Here is a 13489-nt window from a genome sequence, read left to right as displayed (position 1 = left end):
TATATAGAGCACAATGGGCTTTGCACTGAGCAATTGGACTGTTTGGCCAGCATGACCTTAAAGTGTGCACTAATTCTGTGACCTTTTTCATAGCCTCCTCCACCTCTGGTTGGATACAGTGTCACATCAAAAGACTTTGACTCTGAAAAGAAGGCTTCTCTACAAAGGTTGAACAAGGCACTGGAAGATGCATCTGGTAAGAACTTGCTTATGATTCATAAAGTCAAATGGCTTAAACCTTTTGTATATATTCTCTTCATATAATTAAATATGTGGGCTACTCTTTTCTGAAAATACCAGTTGATTGGCTGTTATGCTGATCTTTGAAGAATAGTGAATAATTGTCACTTGGTACAAATAACTGAGTAATAAGTGAATGAAATACAAAAATTAATATAATAGTCCAGTGAACTAAACACTGTATGGTTACGTGAAGCAAATGTGTAAACCAAAAAGTCCAAGAAAAACACCAGTGGAGATGTTATAAAAATTAGACTCAAGAGTTGGAACACCCATGTGAAAACAGTCTTCCAAATGCTGTAATTGCTCCACAGATAGAAGTTGTTTGATAGGATCCACCACCAAGAGAAGTGCCTGCTTACCGGATCTTGGTGACCCCCCCTATTAGACAGTCCAAGACGGCTTTAAAACAGATGCAGCTCACTCTACTCCAGCCAAATCCGAATGATAGGTCAAATCACCCACAGACTCGATGGACTCCAATGGCAGTGATCATACCAAAAAAGCTCCCATAGTGTAAAACCATATAGGATTTATTAAAGAGAGGTTAAAAAAAACACTTGCATCAGATTATGAAATAAACAGCCTTAAACCCGCAGTGCCGGTCGGTCGCCTGCAGGTAAACCCGTTCCTGTGGGTAGGTAAGTTGGGGAGTGACGTTTCCGCGCCGTTCCGCAAAAATTTGCGTCTTCCTGGGGCACGGGCGGTGCATTACGTCGCACCCTTTATACACTAAAATAACCAGACCCCCGCCCTCAAACACGGCGCGCGCCAGAGGACCAAGCCTCGCTTGAGGCTACCAATCGGAGGCGTGTGCATGACGGCGTGCGCTCCAAGCCTCATGCAAACACTAGATGCAGAGGCGCGCATGCGCACAACGCCGCCAACCAAGCCTCATCAACCACTACATAAGAACAGGCACACAGGCGAGCTGGTACCATGAGCCAAGCCTCACTCTGAATCGCTGTCCCCAGACGTGGGATAACATTTAAAAAGGAAGAGAACTCCCTATGGAGATTAATTCGATTCCACTAATGGCATCCAAACCTATCCTAATGGGAAGTCATGGAGATTCATGTTGTACCAACTGCAACATATAGCCTAAGGGAAAAATGCCATAGGGGCTGTAATAATTAAAATATTTAAATTGGTATTAAAAACAACAAATATTAAAATTTTAAAAAAGGGGTAAAATATTCCAACCCCAATTTTGTTATGAAAAATATAAGCTAAAACTAAATTTTCTAAATTTATAGTCCTGGAAGCGAATACATTTTAGTGTCCCGTGCAGAGACTCAAAATGGCAACTATTGGCCCATGGTACCAGATAATTCCATCCAATAAAGTTAAATATTTCTATCAATCAAGATACAATGAATACTGCATATTATAAACATGTTACACATCATGAATATTGAAATAAAATTATGCAAAAAATGCCCATGAACAGTGTTAATATCAGATATTACTCACCTCCTCCTACGAATTGTTAAATGCATTCGTATCGACGTTAAGGCCAAAAGAGGCATAAGTCTTAAGTTGGTAAATCCAGGACATTTCCATTTTGGAAATCTCCTTGACCAAGGAGCTGCCTCTCCAATGTGGCCTGTATTTGTCAATCCCTATAAATAGAGTATTGGAGGGGTCTCTCTTGTGTACTTGGTCATAATGTCTAGAGACTGAGTGTTTGTCATAGCCTCTCCTGATGTTGCCCACATGGAACTCTCTGGACAACAGGTTGCAAATGGTGATCAATGTACTTGCCCACCCGGGACGTAATGGAATCCATCCCACTGACTATCGGACGTCCCAGGGGGCAAGTCTGGTTCTTGTGGATCTTCGGTAGTTAATAGATTATCGATGTCCGAGGAGCATTCGGAACTAAGAGGACTCTCCTTGCTCGTAAGAATACCTGATTTAAAACCCTGATCCACAATAACCTGCAACTATTTTTTTGTACTCGACTACTGGATCCCTAGTAAGTGGAGTATGTTTCTGTATCCTCCACAATCCTATGTAGTTCAGCCAAATAATCACACTGATCTAATATCACTATTCCCCCCCCCCCCCTATCAGCTGGTCTGATGACCAGTGATTTGTTAGTACAAAGGGAGTCCAAACCTGCCTCTAAGTCCTTTTGCATTTTCTTAATCTTAATGAGCTCGAGGTCCCTAACACCATAACCCTTATACTGGGAGCCAGTGCTCCGGGAGGGTTAGAGTGATGCATTCGATAAATTGGAGTGATGAAACTCTGAATTCGTGGCAGAACGGTCAGAAATAGGATTAGATGGCATATCCTGTTTAATATTGAGTTTCCTCACATATTTGCCATGTTGGTAATTGCCTGACTGCCAATTCTGGGGATTGCTCCCATAATTCCCATGGCCTTTTTCCTCAGTCTTTGAAACATTGTATCATTTTATTCATAACTTTTTAGTATCTGAACTCCCTCTGCTGGTCAAATTGAGTGTCTCCCCGAGAAGCCAAATCTGTGTTTTGGTTTATACAGAGGTGGAAATCCAAAGAATGCCATTCTGTTTTGAGGGCCAGTTCACACCACATGCAGTCCAGTGCATTTATTTTTTCTCCATCAAAAATGTATAGCAAGTCGGGTTATATGGTTTTCAATGACCTAGTTCAAACCAGTGTGTTCCAGGAAAAATAGAACATGCTGCACTTGACTGACTGGAACATTGTAAAAAGCATGAAATGCACTGGAACACACGGTTTTATTTAAAGTTTAAGAAGGGGGGGGGGGGAAATGCACTGACCTGCATCAAAAACGTACTGGAACGCATCCAGACTGCATTTCTATGGTGTAAACTAAATTCTCCAGATCTCAGTCTAATAGAATATATGTGGGACATGCTGGAAAAATAACAATACATGAAGGCACCACATCACAATTTACTGGACTTAAAATCACTACTACTGATTGCTGCCAGATACCACAGCATACCTTCAGAGGTCTAGTAAAGCCTATACCTCAACAGATTATGGTGGGTGGTCATAAAGTTATGGCTGATCTTTATATGATCAGAACTGGATTACTTGTTAGTGGTAATTGTTTACATAAAGCAGCAATTCAGAATTCTCCAGTCACGGCCTTGGGTGCTGCCTATAGTCTTGCTTAAAATCTGACAACACTGGTCGGGGAGATATAACTGGCTGAAGTAGTGCAATTCCCAAATTCATAAGCATTAATAGATGTGTTTGCTATGTATAAAGTTCATAACACATTTGTAAACATTTCAGCAGCTGATTGACATTGAATGATTTCTACAAAATTCAAGTCCTATTATGCCCCATTTACAAGGGCACAGTGGGCTGTACAGAATGAATGTGGTCCTGATGTGCCCTGGATTGACAGGTGTTTGTGTACAGCTGCCTGTACAAATCAAGAATTGCCCATGTGCCACCGCACATCCAAGCATTTGCATGCAGGGTTGAATGAATTGCCCTGGATGCAAACTGTCATTAAGGGCCACTCAACCATTCCTTTGCGCATGCAAACACTCAGAGGTGTGGTGACAAGTGTACAGCTGCAGCCTGTCCTTGGTTTGTACAGACAGTTGTACACAAGCATCTGTCACTCATGGTTGAATAAAACACAGGCCTCTTCACACTGCGCAAAAGCTCTATAATACTTGGACAAAACGGATCCAAATAAGGCAATCCTTTTTATAGTTGTGATTAAATCTGCTGTGTTGGATAATCAGTTTCTTAGTAACGTTAGGGTTTATCTACTATAGGAATAGGTTGTTTACCTGATGAAGTGAAAGGTGAAGCTGTTTCAATTTGAACAGCCAGTCTTCTACTGGCAATTTTAAAAAATTTTTTTAAACCTGATTGTGTATGCGGAGACCACTGGTTCATGTAATTTACATGAGCTAATCTAATACTTTAGTAAATCATCCTAATTTCTTTACATGTGTTAAAATTAAAAGCCAAATTTTATTTCTCTTCAGGATCAATTGCACTCAGCGCTGCACCCTCAACCGTTTTACTCAGCTCTGCATCCTCCACAACAGCAACTACTACCTTAACATCTTCTTTGTTCAACCTGCCTACTACTACAGCTGCAGCACTGACTTTACCAACCTCCTCTGCTAGCAGTAACCCTCTTCTTCTCAGCCTAGCTAAAATGCAAAATGACGAGAAACAAGGTAAGTTGCCAGTATGTCTAAATTTTGTTGGAAGACGTGTAGAGGTCGACAGATATGGGTTTTCTCTGGCAGATGCTGATATTTGAAATCGGGCCGATGGCCAATTATATAATTTGTATTTATTTTTTTTCTCCCCGTCTCAAACTCGCTCCCTTCCCTGCTTGCGCCTGTCACTTTACCACACACTTGAGGTGGGGGGGCCCCGGAAAGCCTCGAACGGCATCGGAAAGACCTCATTCCCAAGGTTTGCTGTCCTCGGGCCTTTCCGTGCATTAACGATTATCGCCGCTCAGTTCCGGCGCCCCTCCCCCGGGCCAAACGCGGTACTGCACACCACTTAGGTCTGAATCCTGATGAGAGGAGAGATAACCGCTCAGATGAACCAGAAAGCCAGTCTCCTTAAATCCGAACCATGGGTGCAGGCAATAATTAAGCACTGAGATACAGTGCGAAACGCGTCAGCTTTTGTTCTGATTCTTTTGGTCGTGGCATGTAATTTTGTGACCAATTTTTATTAAAAGAACTTTTTTGGAGTGTGGCTGTCCCAGCTTTTTTCTCCAAGCTTAGGTCTGAATCCTGCTCATTTTGCGAGAGAACACTTGCAAACCGAGTTAAGATTTTTATTTTAAATACAGTGCTCGAAACGCTTGATAACCGCGTTACTTACAATCCGAGGTTCCACTGTAATTTGAAAGGACTTGATGTACATCATTTGAAGTTTCTTTTTTTTTTTTTTTTTTTAACTTTACTAAGATTTGAAGCATATAATGCATAGTTTGTACCATGAAGATGTTTTACCGAAATCTCTTGTCTTTCAGCACCAGCACAGACTGTGCATAAAGGCGCTTTAAATGAAAAAATAGCAACGTTGACTTCTTCCGAGCTTGCAGTCAGTGTTGGCAATCCTCTCACAGCACCTTCCCTTTCTGCTCCAGTGGTTACAGAAAGTTCTAACCGTGTACCACTCCCTCAAACGAATGCTGCACAGCCCAAATTGGAGACCCCAAAATCTACTGTCCTCCAGCTTCTTACTAAACCATTGGAAAACAATTTGCAGACTGGATTTCAGCCAGTTTTCCCAACAAGTGTGACAACTCCCCTTGCTGTTTCCTCCACTGGGCCATCTACAACTTCAAATTCAGTTTCTTCAGCAAATACATTCAAACCAATATTTGGCGATCAGAATACTCAGCCAGCCTCCACTGTAAGCACATTCAAACCAATATTTGGAGATTCTACAGCTCAGCCATCCGCTTCTCCTTCATCTTTCACATTCCAGATGAATTCGACATCCTCTGCTGCCAGCTCTCTGTTCTCTGCATTTGGTGCCAAAAGCACCAATACAACGCTCGGTACAGAAAGTGCTACTAGGCCTTCTCTGGCTCCCCTCACCTCCAACAACTGCAGCACTACTAACACCTTTACTGCATCTTTGTTCTCAGCAGCAACTTCTGCTGGTGGATCAAACCCTGCTCCAGTAAACTCATTTCAGGCAAGTAATGCACCATCAGATTCCCAAGCCAAACAATTTGTTTTTGGGCAGACTCCTACCTCGCAAGCTACTTCTGGCTTAAACATGTTTGGCAGTACCCAGTCTGCACCTACAGCAGCGCCTCAGCCCCAACAGCCATCTGTGTTTGGATCGAACACCTCTGCATTTACAGCTACAATTAGTTCAAACGCTCCTGCATTCCCGACTAACTCTGGCACATGTGCATTTAACAGCACCTCAGGGAGTGGTGTTCAAGCAGAAAACCTTGCACAAAATTCTGTTAATTTTGGGTCATCTGGAACTCAACCTACCTTTGGAACAACGGGCACCCAGCCAGCTTTTGGAAGCGCCTCCCAGCCAACATTTGGTGCCAACTCTCAACCAGCATTTGGTGGGAATACTACTTTTGCATTTGGAAATTCTACGCCTGCTGCCTCTAAAGTAACATTTGGCAATATGAACAGTACCCAGACCAACAGCACCCCTGCTACAAACCTTTTTGGGGCAAAACCTTTTGCTTTTGGGGACAACGCTAACTCTGCTTCAACCTTTGGTACACCAAATGCCACGCCTGCTCTGACATTTGGGAACCCTTTGGCTCAGAATAACAGTGCTATCACAAATCCAAGCACACCCTTGAACTTTGGGACGCCGGGACCAGCCGAAAACAAGCTTGCTTTTGGTAAGTGACCCCATCGTGTTTATCTAAACCCTCTCTGAATTGTGGTTAGAAGCCAAGTTCACCATTTACTGAAAAATGCTTTTTTTTTTTTTTTTTCTGCTGGTAAACATTTATATATTTTTTTGCTCAGCAGCCCACATAGCATTGTACCTGTGATCAGCAGATCATGGGTGCAATCTGTCTCCGGTAGACACTGCCTAAGAGCCCTTTCACACTGAGCTGCTCATGGCATCAGTGGTAAAACTCCGCTATTTTTTACTGCCGATGCAATGGTCGGATTTGCGTTTTTTTTCCCCCCCGCTAGTGGCCGAGAGAGGGTTAAAACCACCCGCAATGCGCTGCAGCAGCGCATTGCGAGCGGTATAGCTGCGCTGTCTCATTGATTTCAATGGGCAGGAGCGGTAAACGCACTGCTCCAAAGATGCAGCTAGCGGGACTTTTTTTACTGTCCTGCTAGTGCAACGCTCCAGTGTGAAAGCCCTCGTCTGTAATACAGGGGACTGGAAAGGAGATTAGTGTGTTGTAAAATGGAAGAAATCTCAGAGTTTGTAGCATAGACGTATCACAAAGACATTTACAACCTAAACCTTGGTAATCGGTTGCCCCAATGCCTGCCGGAGGCCTTGCTTGAACCAGCATTGTGCCTGAGAGCAGCATCACTGCTCTCGCCTCACGGTACTCGGAGGCAGCAGTGGAAGCCATTGGGGCCTACTGCTGTCAATCAAGTTCTGTATGGAGGGAGCAGGGGATGGGGCCAAGCTGTGCACCTCTATCGGGATTGAGGCAACACGTTTGCCCATGGGGGCATACACAGGAACGGACTGACGGAGGACCCCAGAAGATGCGGTTCGGGACAGCTCTGTGCAAAACCATTGCACAGAGCAGGCAAGTATAAGATTTTTATTTTAAGAAAAAAACTTTTACACCAGCTTGAAAGGTGACATTCTGAGTCCTGAAAAGATATGCCCCCTGCCAGGGTGCACTAGAGAAGAAAGCTTTGCTGACTTTTGTTTTCATTTTAGGCTCTCAGTTCGGCCAGAACTCTCCTGCTGGATCCCTTCAATTCGCTACTTCAACTCCATCATTTGCCTCCCCTGGTACTTTTGGTAAGTTGAGGAATTCAATATTCTGAAGTGATATTATGGTTACCAAAGGTTATATTTACAGATTTACTCTTATGGGGATAAAGTGGAAATTAATTGGCGTTGCTAGCAGTGTTTTTGGTATACTGTGCTTTTGCAAAAGTGAAGCATGTTATACCACATGTGTAGGCGTGTTGGATTATGGCACAAACACCTGAGACTGACACTTAAAGGAATTGTAAACCCTCCTGTTTTTTCACCTTAATGCATTCTATGGCAGTCACCAGCCCAAACTCCCCCCCGTTTTACTTGCCTGAGCCCTGGAAGGTCCCACAGCGAGGATGCGCCATCTCTCTGCCCGGGGTTCTCGGCTCTTGATTGGATTGATTGCGGCGGGAGCAAATGACTGCGCTGCTATCAAATCCAATGAAACGAGTCCTGCATTTAGCTGCCACATAGTGTATCGAACGTCAAAATTTGAAATCTTATTAGTTTCCACATTGCATTTAGACCTCTTTCACATTGAGGCGTGGAGCCGCGGTGACGGTATAGGCGCGCTATTTGTAGCGAGGCAATACCGTTGTATTTACCGCAATATTCGGGCGCTAGCGGTGAGGTTTTAACCCCCGCTAGCGGGCGAAAAAGGGGTTAATACCGCGCTTTCCCATTGATTTCAATGGGAAGGCGCGGTATAAGAGCGGTGAACACACCGCTCCTATACCGCGGTGAACACACCGCTCCTATACCGCGTCTAGCAGGACTTTTGGAGCGCTCCTGCTAGCGCACCGCTTCAGTGTGAAAGCCTTCGGGCTTTCACATTGAACACTACAGGGCAGTTTTTTTTTCATGCGGTATAGCGGCGCTATTTTTAGCGCTGTACCGCATGAAAAACGCCTAAATGTGAAAGGGGCCTTAGGTTAGTGGGTTACAAATTGAAAGACCAACCGATCTCTGCGCTTGTGTATACCTAGTCAAAATAGCTGCTGACACAAAAGCTTGCGATGCGAAGCTCAAACAAGTGTGTGTAAAAATAGTGCAGCGCTAAATTGCATAAATCCAAAAGGAGCAAAAACAAAGTGCATTATGAATATAGTGCAGATAATGGCAAAATTCTATGTTGCTAAATTGCGTTTACTTTTCTTTTAAAATGTATTGTATTTGATTATTTTATGCCATTTTCTGCATGATATTTGTTTAACCTAAATACAAAATAAGCAAATGTAGTGCTGCACTATATTTTTATATACGCATCTGAATTCCGCATATTTACCTTTAATTTCTTGAATGCAATGGCACATAGTTGCCATGTATGCACTGTGTATCTGTATGTGTGTTATGTTATTGCACATTTCACAGAATCTGACTTCTGACATGCAGGTAGGTGCTGAAGAAGTGTTTCAGATGGCAGTTAGTACAGAAAAATACACATTGGTGCAGGTAGCATGGTATTTGTAGGTCATGGAAATCAAGTAGGCAAAAGGAATGCAAAGTTGTTGGCTACAGTGTTTTTCAACTCCTGTCCTCAAGGCGCCCCAACAGGTCATGTTTTCAGGATTTCCCTCGGATGAAACAGCTGTGGTAATTACTAAGGCAGTGAAACTCCATTATATGGCACAGGTGATTTAATCAGAGCCTGAAAACATGACCTGTTGGGGCGCCTTGAGATGAGAAACCCTGCGCTAGGCAGCACTCGCTGTAAAAGTCGATTTTTGAAGAAAGCTTATATTGTCACAAATGACTTTTCTGTATTGACCCTAGCACTGCTTTAATATCCCCATCCCTTTTCTGTTCCAGGTCAAGGTGTTCCAAGTCAAGGTACTCCAGGAAGCTTTTCAATTGGCTTAATATCCAAACCTGCAGGATCACGGCAGAGGGTAATGGCACGACGTCAGCACCCTCGAAAGAAGTGAATGCTTTGTTTATAACCGTTGTGTGCTCCTTGAAGACTGGTGTTTTTGTTTTTTCTTACTTGTGGTGTGTTTTTTTTTTTTTTAAAGGAATCTGATTGGATAAGACACCCTTAGGTGCCAATAAGTTGTGAAAATCCAATATAAACAGGTCACATCTGCAACATTCAGAGAGGATTGATTATTGCAGTGACAGTGTTGATCCTTTTGCTGGGTTAAAACAGCCACACTTGTGACATGCAAAAATGCAGATTACACTGCCAAACTGTATTGGCTACTGTTTTGTGTATGTTAACATTAACACTCACCTCTGCGATGCACTTTTCAATCCAGAATGCACAAGCATTGTAAACTCTTCAAAAATTGTATTTTTCATCAGTTCTTGAGGATTCTGTTCACTATTAAGTCTGTTCATTTACAGTGCCTTTTTTTTTTTGGCCAGAACTCTCCTGCTGGACCCCTTCTTTTTGAAATTCACCACCCCCCCACCCCCCCCCCTCTTTCTGCCTCTTATCTTGCTAACATATTGAAGGTGTTTGCCACCTAATGAGCAGCGTGAATATTTTCAGCGGGGCTAAAGCCCAGAACTGCTGAAATATGCCTGAACTGTTCACAATGAATGTTTCCTGCCCTTGTTTCCAAAATACTGACTTGATGTCTGTACTAGATTTGCCCAATGCACTGTACTCTTCCCATAGTTCAAGTAGACTGTAAAGATTATCATCTGATCCTGTCCTGGATACAGACTGCTTGGTGGCAATGGCTTACAAGCCATGCTGGAAGCTGTTGATGATTTAGATGCCATGTATATATTTTATACTTCTAAACTTTAGGATGCTAAGTGTTAGGACTGTCGCTCTGTACAGTTCTCCCCCCTTCAGTGCAGACTGTAAAGTTATTAACAAGACGGCAAGATCTTAAATTATGGCTGTCTGTATTTGTCAGTTATTTATCTGTGTTGTGAAAAATCGTACTTGTAAGCTACCTCTAAGGGGAAGATTGGGAGTGTTAAGCATGTTCGAATGAGATTGTGTGGTAAGTGATGTAGTATGTGTGGTCTACCAATGTGACCATTTTTAGAGCGATCTTTTCGTGAATGAATGAACCTGCCAAGCTTCTAGGGCTTTGTTTCAATCAAGCCAGGACCTTTTTTATTTTTTTTCCTTTGGAAATTAAGCAGCTAAAACACAATGCATATGTATGTGCAACTCTGTATCTGATTTTTGCAGCATCAGATTGCCTTCCCACCTCCAGCTTGTTTGTTGGGTTGACTGAGAATCGGCATGCAGGGAAAATCTCCGGTGTGCTTTCTAAGTGATGGTGCTGTACTGCTCTGCTGTAATATAAATATTTTTTTTTTTTTTTTGCACTTCAAAGTGCAATCACATCCCTGACACTGACATCTGTGAGACATAAGGCTACATTTTTTGTCGGCTTTGTAAATGGTATTCTCTTTAGTTTATGCTTGCACTGGGTTCTGTATTGACCATTATACCTGGCTTGTTGCCATGAGAGAACTAGACCATTTCTTAATCTATATAAAAATTGGTGTCTATGGTTCCTCTGTGTCAAAGCAAAATGAGCTTATTTGGGTACACAGGCTAATTGGGTCTTAGCCAGCAAAACCAAATATATTTACCATATTTCTTTATTGTCTTGGCTTACAAGATATACTGTAATTTTAAAAATGGGAGGTAAAATGGTTTGATTTTTCTCAGAGAAGCAGTTGGATCCATACATCCCTGGCTGCCCCCTAACTGCCTTATGAGGTACAGCAGTATTGGGAAATTTGAGGAGGTATTCTGCAGTCAGGGTTGGATAAACGGCTTGCAGCCAGGTAAGCATAGAGGTCCGATCTCTTACCACATGGCTTTCTTTTAAACATGGAAGGTAATGCTAATGTTCTCTTACAAACCATAAAACAGTGGTTTGAGCAGAAACCTCCCTACGACTAAGCATATACAGCTTTAACCCTTGTCTGGTGTATATGTAGAACACTTTAAAATACTCAAATGTCTATTTTGTATACATCAGTTCTAAGCCCTATATAGCAAGGCAGTAGTCCTCATCTCTGCTGTAGATTGATTCTGTATGGCTTTGTGTATGTTTGGCAAATGTGTGTATATATTGGAAGTTTGCAGTTTGCCTGTATTAGGTTTGGGAGGATTTTTAGAATATTTTTTTTTATGATTGTCCTATGTCTTAAAACTCATTTTAAATAAAACAAAATTGCTTGTATTGTCTTGCATATCCTGTTGCATGTTAAATGATGATCAATTGTTTGTAAGCCATATGAAGACCATGTTTAACATGAACTGGTTCTTTGCTCACGTGGGGTAAAAGCTTCAGATACATTTTTAAACTGAATCTATAGCCAAAACTGTGGATGGGTTAGAGACTTGTTTTACCACTTATAGGGTTTTTTTTTTTTTTTTTTTCCTATTCCGTTCATGGACGGACACAGCAGCAATTGACATTAGAGCAGGGGTCGACAAATCCCGGGCGCCAGGTCGCCATGGCGACTAGAAATAGGGTCCTGGCGACTTGGCTTGGAAGGGGGGGCAAAAAAAAAAATTTTTTTTTTTTGTTTTTTTTTTTGTGAGCTGGCACCATCTGGTGGTGAGCCGTTGGTATTACAAGTTATTACCACCAGATGTGTAAGCTGGCGCCATCTGGTGGTGGCCGTTGGTATTACAAGTTAAGCATTACAAGTTAAACAGCAATTCTAATGTAATTTTTCACTATTTTCACTGCCATCTTCTTCCCTCTAATTAGAACCCCCAAACATTATATATATTTTTTATCCTAACTAGAGGTCGACCGATATATCGGCCGATATTTGGCGTTTTTTAATTAATCGGTGTGCTTTAAAAAAGCCGATTTAAACTTCAGCACCACGACTTGCAAAAAGCTTCTGTAATAGAAGTCAATGCAAGTTGCCTGAAGCTTCCCGTAGAAGACCTTCTCTCTCTCCTGGGCAGACTGCCAAGTTTTAGAAAAGATATACAATGTTGCTACTTATCAATTAACTGAACTCTGTGTAGGAGAGTTCTCAGTTTAACCATTTAAAGGCTAAATCTTTTTTGACACTTGTTGCATACAAGTAAAAATCCTGTATTTTCTGCTAGAAAATCACTTGGAACCCCCAAACATTATATATTTTTTTTTAGCAGAGACCCTAGTAAATAAAATGGCGATTGCTGCAATATTTAATGTTACACGGTATTTGCGCAGCGGTCTTTCAAACAATTTTTTTGGGGAAAAAATATACTTTAACAAATAAAATAAAAAATAACTAAACAGTAAAGTTAGCCCATATTTTTTTTTTTTCGTCAAAGTTTTCATTACCTGTTTTTGTGTATTACATTTTTTATTTATATATATATATATATATATAGCGCCTGAAAAATCGGCCTAACATATCGGCCCAAAAAAATCGGCATCATAAATCGGCTATCGGCCGCCGCGATTTCTAAATATCGGCATCGGCCAGAGAAAAACCCATATCGGTCGACCTCTAATCCTAACACCCTAGAGCGGGGATAAGCAATTAGCGGACCTCCAGCTGTTGCCAAACTACAAGTCCCATCATGCTTCTGCCTCTGGGTGTCATGCTTGATGCTGTCAGAGTCTTGCTATGCCTCATGGGACTTGTAGTTTGGCAACAGCTGGAGGTCCGCTAATTGCTTATCCCTGCCCTAGAGAATAAAATGGCGATCGTTGCAATACTTTCTGTCATGCCGTATTTGCGCAGCGGTCTTGCAAGCGCACTTTTTTGGGGAAAAAATTACACTTTTTTAAATTAAAAAATAAGACAACAGTAAAATTATCCCCATTTTTAATAATAATGTTACGCTGAGTAAATTGATACCCAACATGTCACACTTCAAAATTACGTCCGCTCGTGGAATGGCGTCA

The 13489-nt window shown here is 42.0% G+C and overlaps 1 protein-coding gene across 1 annotated transcript in view; it reads left to right on the top strand.

Moving 5' to 3' along the window:
• POM121 (POM121 transmembrane nucleoporin) overlaps positions 1 to 11809 on the top strand; it is a 34863-nt gene extending 23054 nt beyond the window's left edge. Inside the window, exons 9-13 of the mRNA XM_040338340.1 lie at positions 94 to 196; positions 4211 to 4408; positions 5227 to 6582; positions 7605 to 7688; positions 9459 to 11809. Coding sequence (XP_040194274.1) covers positions 94 to 196; positions 4211 to 4408; positions 5227 to 6582; positions 7605 to 7688; positions 9459 to 9574 — 1857 coding nt within the window. The 3' untranslated portion in view covers positions 9575 to 11809. The remainder of the gene's footprint in view (positions 1 to 93; positions 197 to 4210; positions 4409 to 5226; positions 6583 to 7604; positions 7689 to 9458) is intronic.
• Positions 11810 to 13489: the final 1680 nt, after the last annotated feature.

This window comes from Rana temporaria, chromosome 2 (genome assembly GCF_905171775.1).
Source record: "Rana temporaria chromosome 2, aRanTem1.1, whole genome shotgun sequence".
In the NCBI taxonomy this organism is placed as follows: Eukaryota; Metazoa; Chordata; class Amphibia; order Anura; family Ranidae; genus Rana; species Rana temporaria.
The sequence above is the reverse complement of the archived record's forward strand: the minus strand, read 5'-3'. Positions and strand labels throughout refer to the sequence as shown.